Source organism: Lepisosteus oculatus, chromosome 10 (assembly GCF_040954835.1).
Source record: "Lepisosteus oculatus isolate fLepOcu1 chromosome 10, fLepOcu1.hap2, whole genome shotgun sequence".
Taxonomy (NCBI): domain Eukaryota; kingdom Metazoa; phylum Chordata; class Actinopteri; order Semionotiformes; family Lepisosteidae; genus Lepisosteus; species Lepisosteus oculatus.
The window spans coordinates 27,803,097-27,822,770 of NC_090705.1; the positions used below are offsets into that span (position 1 = coordinate 27,803,097).

At 36.6% G+C, this 19,674-nt stretch overlaps 2 protein-coding genes across 3 annotated transcripts in view; one reads left to right on the plus strand and one right to left on the minus strand.

The window, feature by feature from the left end:
• Nucleotides 1–8,525: 8,525 nt before the first annotated feature.
• Nucleotides 8,526–10,204, minus strand: gbp (glycogen synthase kinase binding protein). The gene has a single exon (XM_015357328.2). The coding sequence runs from the start codon at nt 10,069–10,071 to the stop codon at nt 9,550–9,552; it is 522 nt and encodes a 173-aa protein (XP_015212814.1). The 5' UTR covers nt 10,072–10,204; the 3' UTR covers nt 8,526–9,549.
• Nucleotides 10,205–17,403: 7,199 nt separating this feature from the next.
• Nucleotides 17,404–19,674, plus strand: part of LOC102686628 (dpy-19 like 4) — a 57,289-nt gene continuing 55,018 nt past the window's right edge. Inside the window, exon 1 of one of the 2 annotated variants that reach the window (XM_015357493.2) lies at nt 17,404–17,794. The gene's annotated coding sequence lies outside the window, so the exon portion shown is untranslated. The remainder of the gene's footprint in view (nt 17,795–19,674) is intronic. The other variant, XM_015357492.2, reaches the window with a different exon arrangement.

Genomic DNA, 19,674 nt, shown 5'->3' on the forward strand with positions numbered 1-19,674 from the left:
CAGATATACATGATGTAGGTAGTGGAGTACCTTTGGAATCTGTACTGACATCACTGTTCTTCTCAATTTATATCAATTTTCTACTGTAGATTCTGATATAGTAAACAATCTAGTTAAAGTTACAGATGATACCAAACTAGGAGGATTATCAATCACTGTAGAAGCTGCAAAGAAATTCAGAAGACTTAGATCAAATTTAAGACTGGGCAAACACCTAGCAGAAAACATTTAGCATAACATTAACTACAGTTACTAGGACTTAAGTGTTTATGAAAATACACCAGTTTCATGATCTAGATACTGAAGCAATAAAATGGCATAATTAAAAGTGTAAAATTAAAAACAAGGGATATTATGTTGAAACAGTACAATGCATTAGTAAGGCCTCATTTAGAATACTGAATACAATTTTAGTCTCCATGACTTCCGGCATCCCCAGCCTGACAAACATCCCATCCAGTAGGGCGTAGGCTACGGTGGATGCGCTCTGATCCGGGAGGGCGTAGGCCTCGGGCCACTTCGTGAAATAATCCATCGCCACCAGGACGTAGCGGCTGTCCAGAAACGAGCCTAGCATGTCCACCCCCACCCACCTGATAATGCCTGATAATAGGCCATGGCTCCCCTGTGACCCTGAACTGGAAGAATCAATTAGAAAATGGATGGTGGGATGAAATGATGATTAATTCTGCAATGTTGCAGTGCTAAAGGCCATGGAGAGGATGTGTTACAGAGATGTCCAGCTGGACTGAAATCAAGGACAAGGATGACTTTAATTATGGTGTCATTTGGAGATCTTTGAGCTTGTGCCTGGGCTTCCAGACTTACAGATTTGTGCAGCAAATGTACAATTATTTTAGATAGATCTCACTGCTGCTTTCAGATGTCTTTGTATATACAGTAGTACTACATTACTGCTTTTCATCTTGGGTTTTGCTTCCCCCTGTTGTATGAACAGCACCATTGCATTTTTACACTAACAGTTTTTTTATATGCTTTTTTATCATAATCTGTACTCCACTGGCCTGTAAATAGGGAAAGAATCAGTACACTAAGCCACAAAGGCTTTTGTAATTGAGTTCCAATATTCTCTCATACTAAAGTTTATTTAACATAGGTTAATGAAACTACAGACATTTTCTTGTTTTTACTTCAAATTCTTTTTTGGTCTGATGCTGGTGGGGCAGGTTCTGTGGATACAAAAAGAATAAAGGCAAAAATTCCTGTTTTGTGTTTAAGGAAGGTTTGGTCCAATAGGTTTAACTCTTGCTAATTGTTCTATTTCTGCCCATCCCTTTGCAATCACCTGGATCGATGCATTTATTCTGAGTTTATTATAATTGTGTTCATGGGGCTGTGCTTCTTCTAGACTATACAATTTTTTTCTGGTTCCACAATCAAAACTGCCATTGATGCATCTGTGTTGATTTAGTATTTTTAAGTTATTGCTCTTGCTGGTCTTTGTGTATTGGTTTACTCATACACATAACACTCCATTTTGCCATTTTAAATAATCTATATGAATGCAAATATGATCGACTCATCTTGAGGGCAATGGAGAGCTTTAAAGGAATATTTCCTGCCCTACAAATTTCATCAGTGAAGTTAGACTTATTCCTGAAGGCTTCATTAAAGTCATTAATAGAAACTGTGGGAAGCTGAAAGAAAACAGAAGTCATTTTTTAAGAGCAAGATGTTAAACTCTTTCAATTTCCATAGACATTAGGACATATGTTACAATGGGGAGGCTCCAAATCAGCCAATAAGGTGAGTTATGGTCAGAGAGTAAAAACTGCTTTAACTATAAATACCACAGGAAATATTTCAGTGATTAAGAATTGCAATGTGTCTCATGCTTCAAGAGTCTCTCATGCATTTCAGTATAGTTCTGCAGCCCCCTGGTGTACCATATTGCACATGAAAGATGTTTGATACAATTTTCTATAAATGTTATTGACGTTATAGACCAGGGATGGGGACCTCCAGTTTTCAAGTCATACATGTGATGCTAGTACTTTGTAAATAGTATATTTTTAAGACATATAAACACAGATCGTTTGACCTGTCTAAGAATTCTGTTAAGGAATTAATATTATAGGTTGGAATGACCATCATAGCACTCTGCAGCTGTCTGGGTTTCACCCTGTTTTAAAACATTTCATATGCTTGTGCCATAGAGATGTTTTACAAAACTCTGCCATATTATAATGCTAAAGGAAACAGTAAAGCACCTTGCAGAGATAAATCATTTAGACATGTATACCTTCATAAATTCAGGTGAACCACTGGTATTACAGCCAAGGCTATTCAACCTGAGCTAATATGTCACATTTAGTACAGCAAAGAGGGTGAATACTTTTTGATTTTTTGTTTTAACTTAAAAACATTTACTCTTTAAAATATGGCCATTCCATGATTTTGTGCTATTCTATGCTGTTAAAGTTCATTATAAATTGTAATATTACTTGTGAATGTAAGTTTTGTAGCACTCTCATCTTTGCCATAAGATGACAATATCAGTGCTGTTTCAGCTGCTCCTACACCAAATGCTGTTCGTTTAATTTTGGAAAGTAGTAAACTTTGAACAAATATATTAACTTTTGATTATATCTAACGTAGTGAAACATTACAAATAACCTTTTTCTTCTGTTGCAAACTATGGACATGTTGCAATGGTTTAAAATTAAAATGTTGAGCATCAATCATGCAGTGGCTCACCTTCTTTCAAATGAAGGTGTAATTGATGATTTTGCCTCCAGAAACTCTAGGTGAATTGATTTATTGTTTTCTTTTATAAACCTTTCCCATCTGCTCAGCCTTACCTCTTTCTTTGTTATTGAGTGCACTTGTTTTTTATTTCTTACTTAATTTCATATTTATTTCAACAATTCCTTTCTACAAAAGTTTCAGTGCAGTAATTTGTAAGTTATAATTTGCTATTTATTGTTCTTATTTATTACTTTCAGTGTTGATATACATTATCTTTGTAAATGTTTGCTTCTTGTTCTTGGTTTTAAGTTAATGTGCTCCTCAAAGCTGGTCATTAATTTATTAATTTATGCAATTAATGTATTTAATTGTTCTAAATGGTAAAATAAGTCTGGGGTGGGAGCTAATAATAATAGTGTATAGGAAAATCGTGATTCCCTTTCCAAGATCTTCCCTAGGGCCCCCAAAAAGATAGGGCTGGCCCTGAGTTGGATTACACTTTCAAATATTTGTAGCCAAATTATTATGGGGGATTGATATTGTAGAGCCTCCTTTTAAAGCGTAGAAAGCCCAGTGCACCTTTTCCTTCAGTGCCCTCACTACCAGATCAAAACTCCTACATAAACTAATTGTCAGTCCAAGGTTTCTGTAGCTGGTTGTGAGTTACAATGTGTTGTTGTTTCCCTGAAATCTGGCTTTCTTCTGGAGAACAATGACTCTGGTCTTGTCCGGAAGTGTATGTATGGTGTAAATGTGATCGGATGTGCAGCAGTTTGCTAGGAAGCTGATCTGACTTTTGCTCAGTACACTGTGCTCGGCAAGGAAGGCCAGTATTCAGGCATTCATGATACTGCAAAATACCGTCCCCAGATAACTATTCACACAGATGCCCTGGTACCTTTTCTACAGTCCTACAGATTAGTCTTTGGCTTTGGTTTCAAGCCTCAGGGAAACACCTGGCTCTCAGTAAGAGATTGAAGAGATTGAGCATCTTGTTGTTGACTCTGTCTCAGCCACAGGCCTTTCGTGGTCTGAAGGCCTGGACTTTGTCTAGTAGATCCTGCTCTGTGATTGGTGAGTCTAAAGGGTTTTGTGTGTTTTTAATAGCAAATTCCAATATTTTCAGTTTTTCATCTATGTTGTTTTGGTCTGAATTTATATCCATCTCCTGCTCTATGCCTTTCCACAGCTTTATCCCAGAGGTCTTTTAATATCTTCATGTTGCCCATAGTTAACTCTTTACTTTCAGATGCATTACCCAGCAGAGGAGCCCTACAGCAACAGCTGTTTTTATTAAAAATTATTATCAGAATCACTACAACTGAACACGGGTGGAAGCTAATTAGCTTGTAAGATTTAGAAGTCAACTGGTTACACCAGAACAAATTTACAATTGCTGTTGTTAAGGGTTTGTGTATACCTTTTCATCCCATTTTTCAAGGTCAACATTCATATTTACCTTTCAGAAGGTATAAGCATTTGTCTTTCACTTAGAGGCTGTGTGTTAGGGTGCTTGCTACCTTGCAATGCTGGTGCCCTGCATTCAATTCTGGACTTGGATTGTTATCTGCATGGAGTTTGTATTGTATTTTCTGCCAATTTTTGCTTGGGTTTTCCATTGGCATCTGGGAAAAATGGCTCTGTGAGTGTGTGCATTTCTGTGCCCCATGATGAGCGAGTATTCCGCCTTGCTGGGATAGGTTCGCAGGGGGAGCTGGAGCCTGAATTCAATAAAAAAACGAAAAGGCATGGATGGTTGTGTGTTTAAAATAAATGTAAAAATGTGTTATTTTGGAAAGTCTGTGTAGACTTTCTATAGCCCATGTATATTACATCATTTGTAATTAAAATTGGATGTCACTGGAAGTGGGTGAATACTATTTTCAAAACAATGTATTTTAATTAAGCATAAAAAACATCACATTTCTAATGTAGTCTTATTAGGGTATATGCTCCTCAATGCAATATTGAAGATGAAGAGTACAGGAAGAGCCTTGCAGACAAATGATGATCTGAAATGTGAAACTAGTAACCAGAATCTTGCTGGCTGCAATATAAGTTTATGAAATGTATGATACAAATCAAAATGTTTTGCATGAAAAACTCAAACTCCTACAATTCAAATGTTAAAGATAGTTGATATTATATTGTTAATAACTTACGCAGAGAATCAAATACCCTTTCTCAAAAACCCTTAATCTGTCTCACTTACAATGAGAGAAAGAAGATTTGGATTAATACTAGTGTGTAATCTGTATGTAATCTTGTTTTCATTATGTTCTATATGAAACAATTATTATTTTCAATACAAAGATGAATAGATCTTATTGTTTTATTTGGATTTTGGAAAAAATGTTGTTGCACAATTTATGGGAGGATAGATTTGATTTCTTTAGTGTTTTTTTGATTATTTTAATAATTATTTTTGAATCTTCAAAACTTATGGGTGTCTGTATGGTATAGGGAAGGGGTTGTGTATTTCTACTGTTCTGTATTAATTTCTATAAGGATTTTTAGCTTGGTGATATTGTTTATATTAATTATGTTTCTGAATATATTAATAATAAATGAATAGACAGATGTATATATCATTTCTAAACTGTTTGAAAAACAATTTCAAAGTTTATTCAACCCTCAATGTTTATACAAGCCCTGTAATCCCAACATAAAACGTCTGTATTCAGCAAATTAAGTGACCATATTTTCAACTTTCACATGCTTTTCACTATCTTGTTAAGCAAGTTCATAATAAATTACTCACACAAGAGTTTAATGATTGTCTTCTCCCTGAGTTACACTGAAAATATCAATGTCAAAGATTGCAGTTAGTAGAAGGCCTGTTACATAACTGCTGAATTTCTCATTGGTGGTTCAGCAAAAAAAAAGTTATATAGAATGATATATCAGCTTTGCTATATTAAGAATAACAAAGCAATTTTAGCATTTAATCAAAATACACAAAAAGATAGTAAATACATCTGGGCCAATATACATTAATTTCCTAAAGATATTCCTTGATAACCACTCAAGGACAATTAGGTAGCACAAAAATCTTTAGAGCCTGTTATTCCAAGAATGACTTGTAATATCCTCACAAGTACCTTAGAAAACGATGACACTGACTTTTGCGTTGTAATGCATTTTGTTACTGTAACCCTGGAATTGCATTGGATAAAGACTGAAATAGATAAATTGAATTAAACAGATGTATATACTGTATCATGACCCTGAAACAGCTTCATAGACATATTATTTTTACCCGGTCTGCAATTTGTTTCTCTGTTAGGTTCTAATGTAACCAATGTGTGTACATAAGGCACAAAAAATAGAAAAGTGCAAATGTACACAGTGCGCATGATACAGAAGTGATCTGTGTAAATCTATGCAAAGAAATTTTATTCTGGAAGAAAAATACCTCAATAAAAAGAAACAGTCCATTGTGCTTGTATCTTTTGAGAGGCATTAAACATCCAACATATTATATTGGTTCAATAGCTCATTTGCATACCTCTTAGTTTAAATAATACAAATATTACATTTTCATACAGAAAAAATTAATATTAAACACCCCTTGTATAACCTGCATGTATGCAAAAAGATAAGATTGCCAACAGCGTTGACTATTACTATGACAAATGAACAAGGAAGTGTGCTCAATGGTTTCCTGCCAAATACATGTGACAGTGGTAATAAAAATCATAATAATAATTATAGCGCTTTTCTGGGCACTCCACTCAAAGTGCTTTACATGTGCAGCCCCACCTGGATGATGTGACGGCAGCCATAGAGCACACAATTCACTCACCACACATCAGTTATCAGTGGGGAGGAGAATAGAATGATGAAGCCAATTCAAAAATGGGGATTATTAGGAGGCCATGATTGGTTAAGGCCAATGGGAAATTTGGCCAGGATGCCAGGGTTACATCCCCACTCTTTTCAAGAAACACCCTGGGATTTCTAATGACCACAGAGAGTAGAGACCTCGGTTTTATGTCTCATCCAAAGGACCTTTTTACAGTATAGTGTCGTCGTCACTATATTGGGGCATTAGGACCCACACAGACTGCAGGGTGAGCACCCCCTGCTGGCCCCACTATGAGCTCTTCCAAGAACAACCTTAGTTTTTCCCAGGTGTCCTATCCAGGTACTGACCAAGGTCATACCTCCTTAGCTTTAGTGGGTTGCTAGTCGTGATCTGCAGGGTGATACAGCTCCTGCCATTAATGCAATTGTTAGCATGTTTGTCCTTGATTGTAGTGGTTTTTGAAAATGAATGTTGTTTTAAAACACACACTGCCTTTAACTGATTTGGATTTGTATTTAGTATAAAGCCGTGAGTTTTCCTTTTATCACACTAGTGTCCTTGTTTTGTGTACTATACATCAGAATGCACATTTTCTGAAGACAAACAGGACAAACAGCCTTTTCTGAATAGAAAACCATGCAAAATGCATTGCCTAAAACATTAAAAATTTCTAAGAGTGAAGAAAATCAGACTATTCAAATTGAATTTTGATTGTTCGGAATGTTTTTGACAAACACAAAAAAAGAACATAAATGAATATTTAGGTTACATTCTATGTAGCTTTTGAACTTTTTGGGAAAGATACACTTTAGGATTGATGTAACAACAAAACGTAATTTATGGTTATACTTTCTTTGGCTTTATGGTAGTCAATACATTTTAATAGTTGAGTTTAGTGTAAGAGGAGAAAATAACCTTAGAATAATAAAGTATGCAATTAAAAACTACGATCCTAGCATCTGCTGATTTTAGAGGTTCGCTCTCACAGAAAAAAGATCTGTAATAAAACACTTATTTTTTTGTTTCAACACAGAAAATACATTTTTTTAATTGACTAGCTAATCATAATATACATCAGTAGAAGATATGCGGAAACAAAGACAACATTTGAAGTACTCCTTTTCTATCGCCTGTAAATGTTTATACTGACATTTAATCATAGAACATGAGACAAGCTAAAAGCATATCAAGTGAAGGCAAGTTTAAAAAAACGCTTGTTTGAGTTGATAAACTCGCATTTTGACGGAAACGTGCACCTAAGGTCAGTAGTAATCAACAATGTCGCTGTTTACTGCAGAGACTCCCCCCACCCTGCTGTACAGATCTTTTGATTGTTCTAGCACTGAATGACGAAATGCGGAACAAGCTGATGGCAGTTTACTGTCAACTGTGTAAAATTAATCAGCAGTCCAGCCTGGAGCAAGGAAGACACTGCTGAGATAGTGGTTAGGATGACGTGTCTTCAAAAATATTTTCACTTAAGTTACTGTGCTTGATATCTGAGGACAAAAACAAACCCTGGACAATACTTCGTACATATCTAAATTCGCGTAAATATCTGCATGATCATACAATATTCATAATAAACCAACTTTAACGCAATACGCATACTCACAGGATACTCGAAATAATTAATAAAAATGTAAAACCTTTTGAACAATACTCTTGTGTTCAAACGATTAAACGTTTTCCGAATAAAAGGAAACCATTAACTAGTAACAGTCCGTTTACACTATTTTTAATTTGGTCTATAAATCTTTCGTCATGACTCTCGGGAATTCAAAATCCCGGTCTGATTTTACTAGCAAATATATGAACGTTCTTCCGCCAAAACCTCCAAATACTGAAACTGGAAAACATTTCTCATTTTTGAGTGAAGTCAGAGACTTAGCTGAATGGCGAGTTGTGAAATTTAAATATCTTAGCACGTTCTCGTCTCGCAAATATTTTAATGGACGTTAACGGTAGCTGAAGAGCAGTAAAACAAAAACATACAGAGCAGACGTGGTTGCAAAACCATCGTGTTTATTTAAGACACCAAAAAGTCCTGAAAACTCAGGAAAATTGGTAGAAAATACTTCGTTGCGAAGTGTACAAAGTGAGTTACTTTACACAATGCAAACACAATCATTTGATTCCACGTTGGAAATCTAAAAAGTGACGTTTTTTAAACGAAATGTTCAGTTTTTACTTGAAACAGGGCAACACCTCCCCCATACATAAAGACCTTAACCCAACCCTAGGGCTGTTCAGTTCTGAGAAATGTCGGAACACAGAGCGGCTCTTCTTGGAAAACTACTCTCCCCTCCACTACACAACCGGCCAACGTGCCAATTCTCAGCGGCTCCATGCTCGCTTCTTTGAAAAAGAGACACCATGCAGTCAAAACACCGCTGTCTTGGAATCCAGCCGGGGAGGGTGTGCAGAGTAACGACCTTGGGGTTTCAGATTTAGCGCAACCACAACAAATCAAGCCCCAGTTGCTTTCATGTTGTAAACAAGGCATGTGTTGTTGTCAGCTCTGAGCAAGATCCGCACAAAGAAGGCCATTAAAAAAGGTGTGACCCACAGATTAACACCCATCGATCAGATACAAACGTGGGTAAATTTCCACCATTTTACAAATTACTTGCGTGGAACAAAAACAAAAGATCGTCCTCACTAGCAGAAAAAACGGCACCTTTTTGTTTACGTATTACCAGGACGAAAAAATAACGATTGCAACACATCTGAATATTTTACAAAACGTCTTTTACAAACGTCTCCTTAAAAAAAAATAGGGTTACCAAAACAAACCAATTTAAAAAACGTTTCTAAAAAATGCAGCTGCTTTAATTCGCTTATTGATATAAATATATAAATCACAGGTAGTTGTAGTATTATCAATACATATTTAAATATTTTAGTTCCTCTTTAGGTGGAATACGTCTTCACAGGAAACGATCTAGTCTATTCTCAGTCACCAGCCCCTCCGATCTTTTGTCATTAAGGACGAAGATCCACCGATAGACATCGCACCGTCATATTCTTCATTAGCACTGCAGGCTGTCGGCAGGTTTGCAGAGATCCGCACGGTCTGCCGTAGAGAGCTGGAGGCGCCTAACAGCCTCCTTGATAAGGTTTCCAGACAAAATCAATTCTTGGAGCAGCTGATGTGGGTCGTCCTCTTGGCTCGACACGTCTATTTTCTTGCGGTTCCAGGCTCTCAGACTGTCCCAGTCCTGATCGCTGTAGTCCCCAGGGATGGAGTAAGGACTGGCCCGGCTCCGGAGACCCCGATTTCGAAGCCGAATGCAACAGCCATGCTTTGTATTGCTGCTAGTGCGAGTGTGTGAGGCACTGTAGCTGTGCTTTGTACTGGTGCAAGTGTGCTTGTCGCCACTGCTGCTGTGACTGTGATGAAGGCACGATGACAGCGTCTTCTGACTATTGGCACCGGCGCTGCTGTGCAGCTGCAGCGCTTCGCCGATCTTGGTCACCAGAGCGTCCACCTCTTTCGAGTCAACAGTGACCGACTGCTCCAAAAGAATGTAGTTCTCCTTCCGACAAGGCATATTCGCTTTCCTTGTTATCCAACGTTTCGAGTCCTCCTTCAGGCGAGGGTTTATTATTTTTTTAAAATGAATGAGACCCTACAACCCTCCCTACTCACACCACGCTCCTCAACGGAAAGCAACCACTTGGGTTTGATTTGTAAACAATGGGTGACGCATGATCTGGATTGTACCATTTGGTGCAGGGGGTGTTTTTTTCAACAGAGATACAAGCCTTTACTCAGTTTCTAATTATTTCACAGCGTTATCTACAAATCTATTGGGAACTATACAATACATTTTGTTTCAGAAGAATTTTAATTTAACTTATATAAAGAAATTTAACAAGTCTTTTAAAGAGCAGCATAATTTATTTCCCCCCTCCTTTCTGTTGCAGACAGTGAACCCTTAGCAAAAAAGGGGTAGGTTACATCAGGATTGGTCTATAATGTCACTATGGCCTTACATAACGCTAGAAACTGCAGTATAAACGTAGTTGTAGAAATAGAAGGGGAAAACGCAGATATATAGTATGAAAGATGTCCATAATGAATATTCGTTAAAGTGCCTCGTATGTTTTTTAGAAGGGGGTTTCTCGTTTTAATTGTACATAACAACAGCAGCAATACCAAATCCTAATTTCAGCAGCAGATTATTGTGTATAACTGAATGTTTAAACATAACTCAATACACAGTAAATTATATATCGTTATCGAGAACTATGCAGATTATTTGAAGTCTGTAATTTAAAATGTTCGTTTTCCTAAATTTCTATTTAAAAACGAGCATGTATTCCTTTCTGATGAAAGATAAATCCAAATTAAGACGATAGAGTAGCATACGTTTCCTGTATTATCTAGCCCCCTTATCATCATCTTTATTATAGAAAAGTGTCTATAGATTCGTTTTCAGCCAGTATTTGTGTGATTATATAAGATATATCTTGAATCTTGCCCCCGTCTCTGCAAATGGAAGCGTCAACTCAACCATACCTGCTAGAAACAAATATCAACTATTTAGCTCAACACATGGGGTCATACATTCGTAAAGCTACTAGCTGTTTTCCCAGGCAACAGGAAATTGAATTTAATTCCAAATTTAGCATTGCTGAATTTTATCTTTAAATAACAATTCTGTATATTTAATCATTATATTCATACAGTAAAAATAGCCTATATATGGCCTAGATGTTTCTATACAAACCTATATATTTATATATAAATATTCTGGTAATCTTTATAAAGTAACACTAAACATTCCTCCAGTGTTAAATTTAACATTGTACCAATGCACTTTTACAAATAATATACCAGTTTCGAAATGACGTCATTTTGTAACATTCCTTTAAATTTGACTTTTATGTGAGGCTTTAAAAGCATTTTCTGTTGCACAAATACACAGCCTTAAAGCACTGTGAATTCAAAAGGAATGTCCTTTCTAAAAAACTCAAACGGAGTCCAAAGGTTTAAGTAATGTTCAACTGTGAAAGGAAAGCGATTTTTCTAATTTTCTTTTTTGATGTTAAACACGCAGCAGCATGCTATGGGAATGGCTGTGTTTTTTGGGCTCTTTGCCAACTATCAGTTGTTGCAGTAACACGTGAGCAACCCCAACTGGAAATTGTTTGAATGGTATGTACAACACACAGGAAACGGTGTATATAGTGTGGTCTACACACACATTACCAAATGTTATAGGGCTTCATAAAGCCGTGAAGCGTTTCTAAGAAACGAAGGGTTTAAGTGTCCGTTTTTCGGTTTCAATAGGATTTTTCACTTGCAAAATATAACACATTTAATAGAGGTGCCATCTGGCGTCTGATTTCTACGCATGTGATGGTAACATGAACACAAATGTTAAGCTACAGCGGTCTTGTTATCATCTCGCTCTGTACATTATAGTATATTGATGTTCTTGAAACCCCATTGTCGGTGCGGAGGCCCTGTTTTAAGAAGAATCACACTTTTCAGCAAACCCAAATGATCAATATGCCTTATCGGGAAATCGCTAATTTGTTAAACTGTATATTTCTGATCGCATTATTTATTGCAAATATACAACTGACTTTGGTAACCATACTTCTTGTTTCAGGTTTTGTAAGATGTTAGAAATTATGAGGGTCTCTGAGGGCTTGCCAGAAGTTAAGGTCATGCCTGATTTAGCGTCGTTAACTGTATTCCGAGCCCGCATTTATAATCATAATCCTTATTATGAAAATTCGAGTAAAAGGCACAGGGATCCCAAATCGCCTGATTCTGCTTTCTCCGAATTGGAGTAGTAGGAATAGCCCAGGAGAGAGGTACTCCTCCAAGTCAGTCATTGCCACTGATGTCCATATAAGGGAGAGAAAGCGAACAGATTCACGTGGTGGGAGTGTTTTAACTGTGCTGCTCACGTTGTGCTGTTCAACGCCCCACGTTTACTGAAGCACATGCAGCAACGCTCCCTTGTTTATGATACTACATAGCAAAACTAAAAATAAAGCCCTGCTACAAGGAAAATACTACTTGCAGTGTAATAAGGATACATTTCATAATCCCAGAGATTTATCAGAGCAAAATCAGATGGGATAGATTATTCATGACTGGTTGGTGGGGGAGAATGCTGGTTTACTGTGATCAATAAAGGACAGAAATAAACAGCTGTGTCAAGTCAATAATTTCTGTCTTCTGAGGGTTACATAGGAGCTCAGAGAGTCTCAGAGGGGCAATAACTTAGATTATTGCAATAACCTCTTTGTTCAGGAGTTACTCAGAGGACACATGTGTTTTGTTTTGGGAAGGGGATGCTGTAGAGGCCTGGACTGGATTTGGAAGCAGTAGTTTAAACTTCGATATGCATTGAACTTAATAAAAAGTTGAAATACTTTTCAATAGGTGCAATAGGATCACAATTTAATTGTTCATGGTGTAACATTTGATTTAGATGACAGTGCTTCCAAAAGCTCAACCATCCCCTGAATGAAATACAGTTATGATCCATTTGTTAATAAAGTGAAATAAAGAGTGTATGGACTCTTCATAAAGGACTCACCATTTGACAAAACATGACTGTCACAGATATTCAACATGCCAAGTGTGTATAGTTTCATATTAGTGAACAGACTTAGAGATGTTTACCTCACATACAAAAGAATTTAAAGACCTAATTATTAAAAAATAAAACTGACATTCAAAAAGTAAGTAGTTTTTCAGTGATCAATTATTTTTCCTTTGTACCAAAGGCAAAACATGGTAAACAGATAAGTAAACATTTCTAGGAAAATTACATTTTATAGACATATCTGAGATTAAGAATTTGAATGTTTTCGGTGCTGTATTGTGTATTTGACTGTCCCGCTGTAATATACCGTATCTCTAATTTGTAGTCCTGTTGAAAAATAGAAGCACCAAAATGTCAAAGTATTACAGCTTCTTAAAGCTTTTAAGGCAAAACAGTTGCTTTAAGTGGTTAATAATTACAGTGTTATATGTGATCTTAGAAGGGTGGTGTGGCACAATCTCTGGACATAAGACTGGTGGGTTGTGGGTGTAAGAGAGTGGTACTTTACCTTGCTCATGTCCACCAAATGTATAGGGACTGCCATTGCTGGGGGTAATCCATGGACTAGCATCTCATCCACAGAGGGGGAGTCACATGCTATTTTGTCCTTTTCACACCACAGAAACCAGGATAACCTTGGGCCTGATGAGCGGCTGTTGCTTTGTTATGGCAATGACTAGTATGAGAGTGATCTGCTGTTTATGTTCTGAGAATTTTAAATCCTTTAATTTACTGACAAAGATAATATAGTAGATTTCTATAGGATCAACAATTAAACACAAACCAGAGGAAACTAAGAGGAACTGCATTTAATACTCAGAGCAGGTGGCAATTATTTATGCAACGGTTTGTAGGAGCTTGGAACAATCTACTCAGCCATGCAGTTGAAGCTGATACACTAGTATCCCTCAATAATTAATCCCAGATCAATCAGTTACTACCAACCATAAAAGCCTTGTTTGTAACCTTATGTTCTTAAAATTGTATTGAGGTGATTTTTGACTACTATATTTACCATTAACAAATGCATCCAAGTTTGAGAACAGACAAATAATGACAATGTATTTGTCAAAAAAACGTGTAAGCATTTGCAGGGTATGTGTTTTAAGTTTTACCATAAGCTACACAAGTCACAACTCAGACTAACTCTGTTGTGCATTGGTCAACTCATTGTCAACACTTTTAATTGATATCACATCTCTATTTGATTCATTCCCTGAGTCGGACCTTAAAAGTATTTTTGTACATAGGAAATGTTTTGTTATAAATGTAAATTGCAATATTGGAGTTTTAATACACTTCTGAATAAGCGTTTGTTTGTTTAAGTTTACAACCAACAGAAAATCCATAAGGCAAACAATATGTAAAAAAATGTTTATAAAATGCAGACAAACAACAGAATACAGCACTTTGTCAGAAGGCTAGCTGCATTACTGAATGAAGTTTACAGTAAATCATTAGCAGGCAATTCAACTGGTTCCCTCATGGGAGTCATATAGCAACTCTGTTTAGTACTACAGTTCACATCAACACATCTACAGTTTGATACTTCTGTAGGATTTATATGACTTTTTTCTATTCACATGCTTTTTTCTTCTCTTACCTTAAATCATTGTCAGTAAGGTTAACAGATTGCCTTAGTAAGGTTAACTCCTGAGAACAGAAGCATGAGCTTGAAAAGAGCACACACTGTTGGCAAAGCCTCTCGCCCGAGTCTCAGTGTATCATTGCCCTTCAATGATATGGGCATCTCTTTTTAAAAAAATCTTAATAATTTTAGTAATTATGTTACTTCTGGGTATTATATTATACTATATGTATTCTATGTATAAGGTGATAAATTTATGTTTTCCTGATTTATTGTGTCATTTCAGTCTTTATCACATTTAATTCTTTATTCTTTGTGGTGAGGCTGTGGTCATGAAAACTATGCTAGAAGTTTGCAGCCACTGTATCTGGGGCGATCACTGATGTGCAAGGAAGTGCTTTGTGGTTTGTTGTTCACTCTAACACTTGAGTCAGCTGAAAAAAAACATTTGCAGGTTGTACAGGTCTGAAGAATTCAAGGAAGTCTAAGCACGGTTTCTGTGCATAGAGCTGATAGTAGAAAAAAAAACACAACCGGAAATTAATGCCTCAGAGAGAATTTCTTGGTGATTCACAGTAGTTATATGTGTTTTCTACTGCCTGCTGACATGTGTTGCAGAGACAGCCCTATTTAAACTTAAAAGGTGGTGTGAACTCTTGGAATAATACCTCAATCTTTAAAGGCTAATATTGAAAATAAAGCTTCACAGTGTGGCTCAGTGTGAGACCAAGTAATGTATCTGCACAGAAAGTGAATCTCACTGCACTAGGATCTACATTTATTAACACAGTGGCTGTTGAAAAATCCAAAGAACATAGATTCTATGCCTTACAATAAATCACAGGTTTACCACAATTGAGCTGTTCAGTGTAAAAGCATGAGTATATGTTACAAGCATGTTGCTTTTTCCAGCCACTGGTTTAAATACTATACTGTATCTCATGTCATATGTTTTGTAATATATAAGAAAAAATCTAAAGTTGTTACTTGTTTTTAAAACCATATAGGTCATGTACCTGTTATTTGTGAGTCTTGTCAATACCATTCTAAACCCCCAAAAAGCTTAAAATAATACTTTCAAATAGGAATGTGCCTTTGCAAAAGTTTATATATGCTTACAAAGTGATCAGCTCTTAAAAACTGTATGCTGTAAAACGATAACATTTGATATATATTCAGCTGAATCCACTGGGAACACATGGAATTCACAAATGCAATAGACCTCTACATGACCACAAGAAGGATGTATCATAACATTGAGGGTACCCTAAGGAGGTCATGCTCTTCATTCCTTGGGTTTAAACACCCAGCACTTTAGTGATGTTAGTGCTCCTAGTTGTGTACTCTGTACAAGATAGGTGTTATTATCGGTTTGCTTTTTTATTTGCAAGTTATGGGAGTTTAAGGTAGATAACAGTGTGTAGTGCTTGTAGTCGACTTCAAAGATGATGTATAACTACAGACTGTGTATAAATGTTAATTATTTTTGGATCTCTTTGTTTGAGGATGGGTTGCGTTACAATATGTTGAAACCTTAATCTTATAGACATGCTATCAGTTAAGATGACAGAAAGGTGAAGAAATCTTATAAAAATCATATTGCTCAATATAAGTAAATTCAGTTTTCTCATATAACTAATAAGATTTTTGTTAGTTTTGATCAATATATAGGGTGGGTGTGAAGTGTCAATTTTCCTTTTTGCATATGATTAGATTAGTTATGTAGCAGTGACTCCCGAAGAAGGGTCCACAGCCTAAACGCTTTTTCTTCTCTTTTCAGCATTAAATAAACCTTTACTTGTTCCTTTGTATCATGGTCATTTTATTATTTTAGCACACTGAAAATAAAATTATATGAGTCAATTGCATCGAACTAAGGCGGAGTACTTAACTGGGGATGATCCACTAGTCGATACGCAGCTCTGTACGCTAGGCTCTTACCGATTGCAACGAACTTCGCTGCTTAAGAGTCCTCCAGCTCAGGACTAAAAACGTTTTTTAATTGCAATACATCCAAAGTAACAGTTGCTGCCCCCTTGAGGATGCTAAAAATACAGGACAATGTTAGTACAACTCTTGCTATAGATTTATGAATTCAGCGCCGTACTGAGCGGGACACTGGATCACAAGGGAAAATTTCGACTACAGTAGCAGTTTATTACTAATATAAATGATATCGTGACTACGACGTATTTTAAGTGTCCGTCGCTGTGAAATGTATTTTATTTTTTTTATAATAAATTTATTTATTAAAATTGTATTCCAATCGCAACACAATAGACATAAGTCTCATGTTTTAATCTTAAGGAAGATGTCATTACTACAACTACTAATGTACGTAGGACCTGCAGTATGCGATTGAGTTTTGAACCATATATTAAGATAAATATTCTGTCAAATAAATATAAGTAAATGGGTCGTGACCTTATATATGCAGTCACATCTGGGGGTCACTTGAGTGCACAGCTATATATTGTGCTGGGACTGAGGATATTGAGGAACAGGGGTACAGTGGACGCAAAATGGTACTTTATGTAGTTAAATGTAAGGCTATATAAAAAAATCCACCTGGTGTAGCTACGTATATATTTATTAAAAACGAACATTTAATTATAACGAGCGTTTGGCTATATACATGACAAGTAATACATATGTATAAATGTCTACCCACATATTATTGTAGCGCATTCGCCCGGCGCTGAGGCCGAAGAGCGCCCGGTCGGGGTACGCGACGGGGGGCAGGACGGGAGTAGTAGTGGTCAAGGCGGGGACTAGGAGAGCCACTACCTAGTACTCAACCTAATATGGTTCCTTATTAAATCCGCAAGTTGCAGTATGTTAATTAATAAATCTAAATAAAGCGTGTTGAACACAGAAAGTGGAACCTCGCGTGACATATCCAGACGGATACAGTTCAGTGTAACACCAGCCGGCAGAACCTGCACAGGACGAGACGGAAGTCACCGTGTTGTGTTGTGTTTTTGTAAGATAGCTTTTGGAATTTTGGAATTTGACCATCTTTTTACAGCAAAACTTCCACAGGAAGGGCTCCTTGTTAGATTTTTTTAACATCTGCTTTCTACATGGAATAGGTTTGAGTTTTCTACGCCCCAGGTAAGGTGATATACTAAACCTTTTCTTTATTGTTGACCTCATCATAATGTATTTCGTTGACTTGGCTTGCGAGGAATAGACATAATTAGGAGCAAGTAATAGGTTTATTCCATGCTGAAAAGAGAAGAAAGAAAACACAACGTTGCGGCCGCGGAGCCTTCTTCAGGTGATCTGAAGCACACCTGAAGAAGGCTCCACGGCCGAAACGTTGTGTTTTTTCTTCTCTTTTCAGCATGGAATAAACCTATTACTTATTCCTTTGCAGCCTACGCATGCTGACGCAGCTACCCACCTGAACTAACATAGACATAATTATCCATGTTGTGGACGCCCCGGGTGGTAATAATGTAATGCATTTAAGTACATAAAAACGCTTCCGTTTTTACACAGTTTAAGGTTAAACTATATTTTACCCTACGTTTTTTGTAGAATTGTCAGTTTATTGCTGGAACTATCGACATTTGGTATGTGAAATGTTATCTGTATTATGTAATTGTTTAGCTTTATGGCACATAATGCAATAAGTCATTGGTAGGTTTACAGAACGTTTCCCACCAGAGTCGAGTTTGGGGATGTAGCTAATTACCTGTTCGAACTACCTGTTCGATGATACTGTGAAATTGCTTTAAAAACATCACGTTTTGTAGCATCTTCACATAGACATTCGTTTGTGGTGGAAACAAGACATTATATTTGTTTTAGAAATATAATTGAAGTTAATTGAATCATGGATTCAAGTAACATATGCCTGAAAAAAATGTAATCAGATTTAATAATATGTGTTTATGTTAATGGTGAAGGTGAAATTATGACCCAGACAGAAAAATAGGTATATTGTTTTTGTAATATTTATTTTTAATTTATTTATTTTGAAAAGGAAGTATCTCAAACATACAGTATGGGTGCATAGCAAGAGAATGTGCTATCACCCTGAGCACTGATTTGGCTGTGACACTGATAGCAGATATTTAAGTAATTTAGAGCAGTGTAATGAACAGGTGAAATTCTGTGGCTTTAGAGCACTGATGCAGTCTCACGGTGTTCTGTTTATACAGAATATGGGTGACCAAAGTCCAGTCCACAAGTCTAAAAATAAATACTCAAAAATACTTGTCTTCAGGGCCTCAGTGTGTTAATCTGGCACTGATTCTTTGATTCTGATAACTGATTACTTTTTCAGCTGGAGTTATGTGTACACTAGATTTATCAGACTTATCTCACAAAAGTGATGAATCAGCTGTTGAATTCATGAATAATTTAATTACATGAATCAATGTATCCAGCGTTATTTAATATGCATGTATTTTCAGTTGTACTTGTGTACAGATTGAATAATCTGGATAAACACTATGTATAGGAAAGAGAAATTTGTTAGAAATAGTGTAACTATTTTTCTCAGTCAAAATTTACTTTTTAAATTATGTTCATGCAGCTTGATACTAAGTATCAATGATAGTATATATGATTTTCCCACAAATATATTGCATTATAAATGGTTTTTATTGCTGTTAATATAGAGTAATAATTTATTATCCATACATTTTCTAAATGCTTCTTTCAATTCTGGGTTTGAGGGGGGGAGTCTATACTGGCAAGCAATGGGCGTAAGGCAGGGTACGCCCTGGATAGGACACCCGTCCATCCTGAGGCAGACACAAACACAAACAATCACTAACTCACCCCAGTGCCAATTTCCCCAGAAACCATTTAACTTGCCAGTTTGTCTTTTGACTGTGGTAGGAAACTGGAGCACCGAGAGGAAACCTATCAGAACATTGGGAAAACATACAAAATCCACACAGATAGCACCCCAGGTCCAGAATTGAGCTCAGGGCCCCAGCTCTGCGAGGCAGCAATGCTAACCACTGTGCCACCATGTC

What these genes read in the sequence shown, in the direction of transcription:
- gbp (XM_015357328.2), bottom strand. Translation starts at nt 10,071, where the DNA reads ATGCCTTGTCGGAAGGAGAACTACATTCTTTTGGAGCAGTCGGTCACT.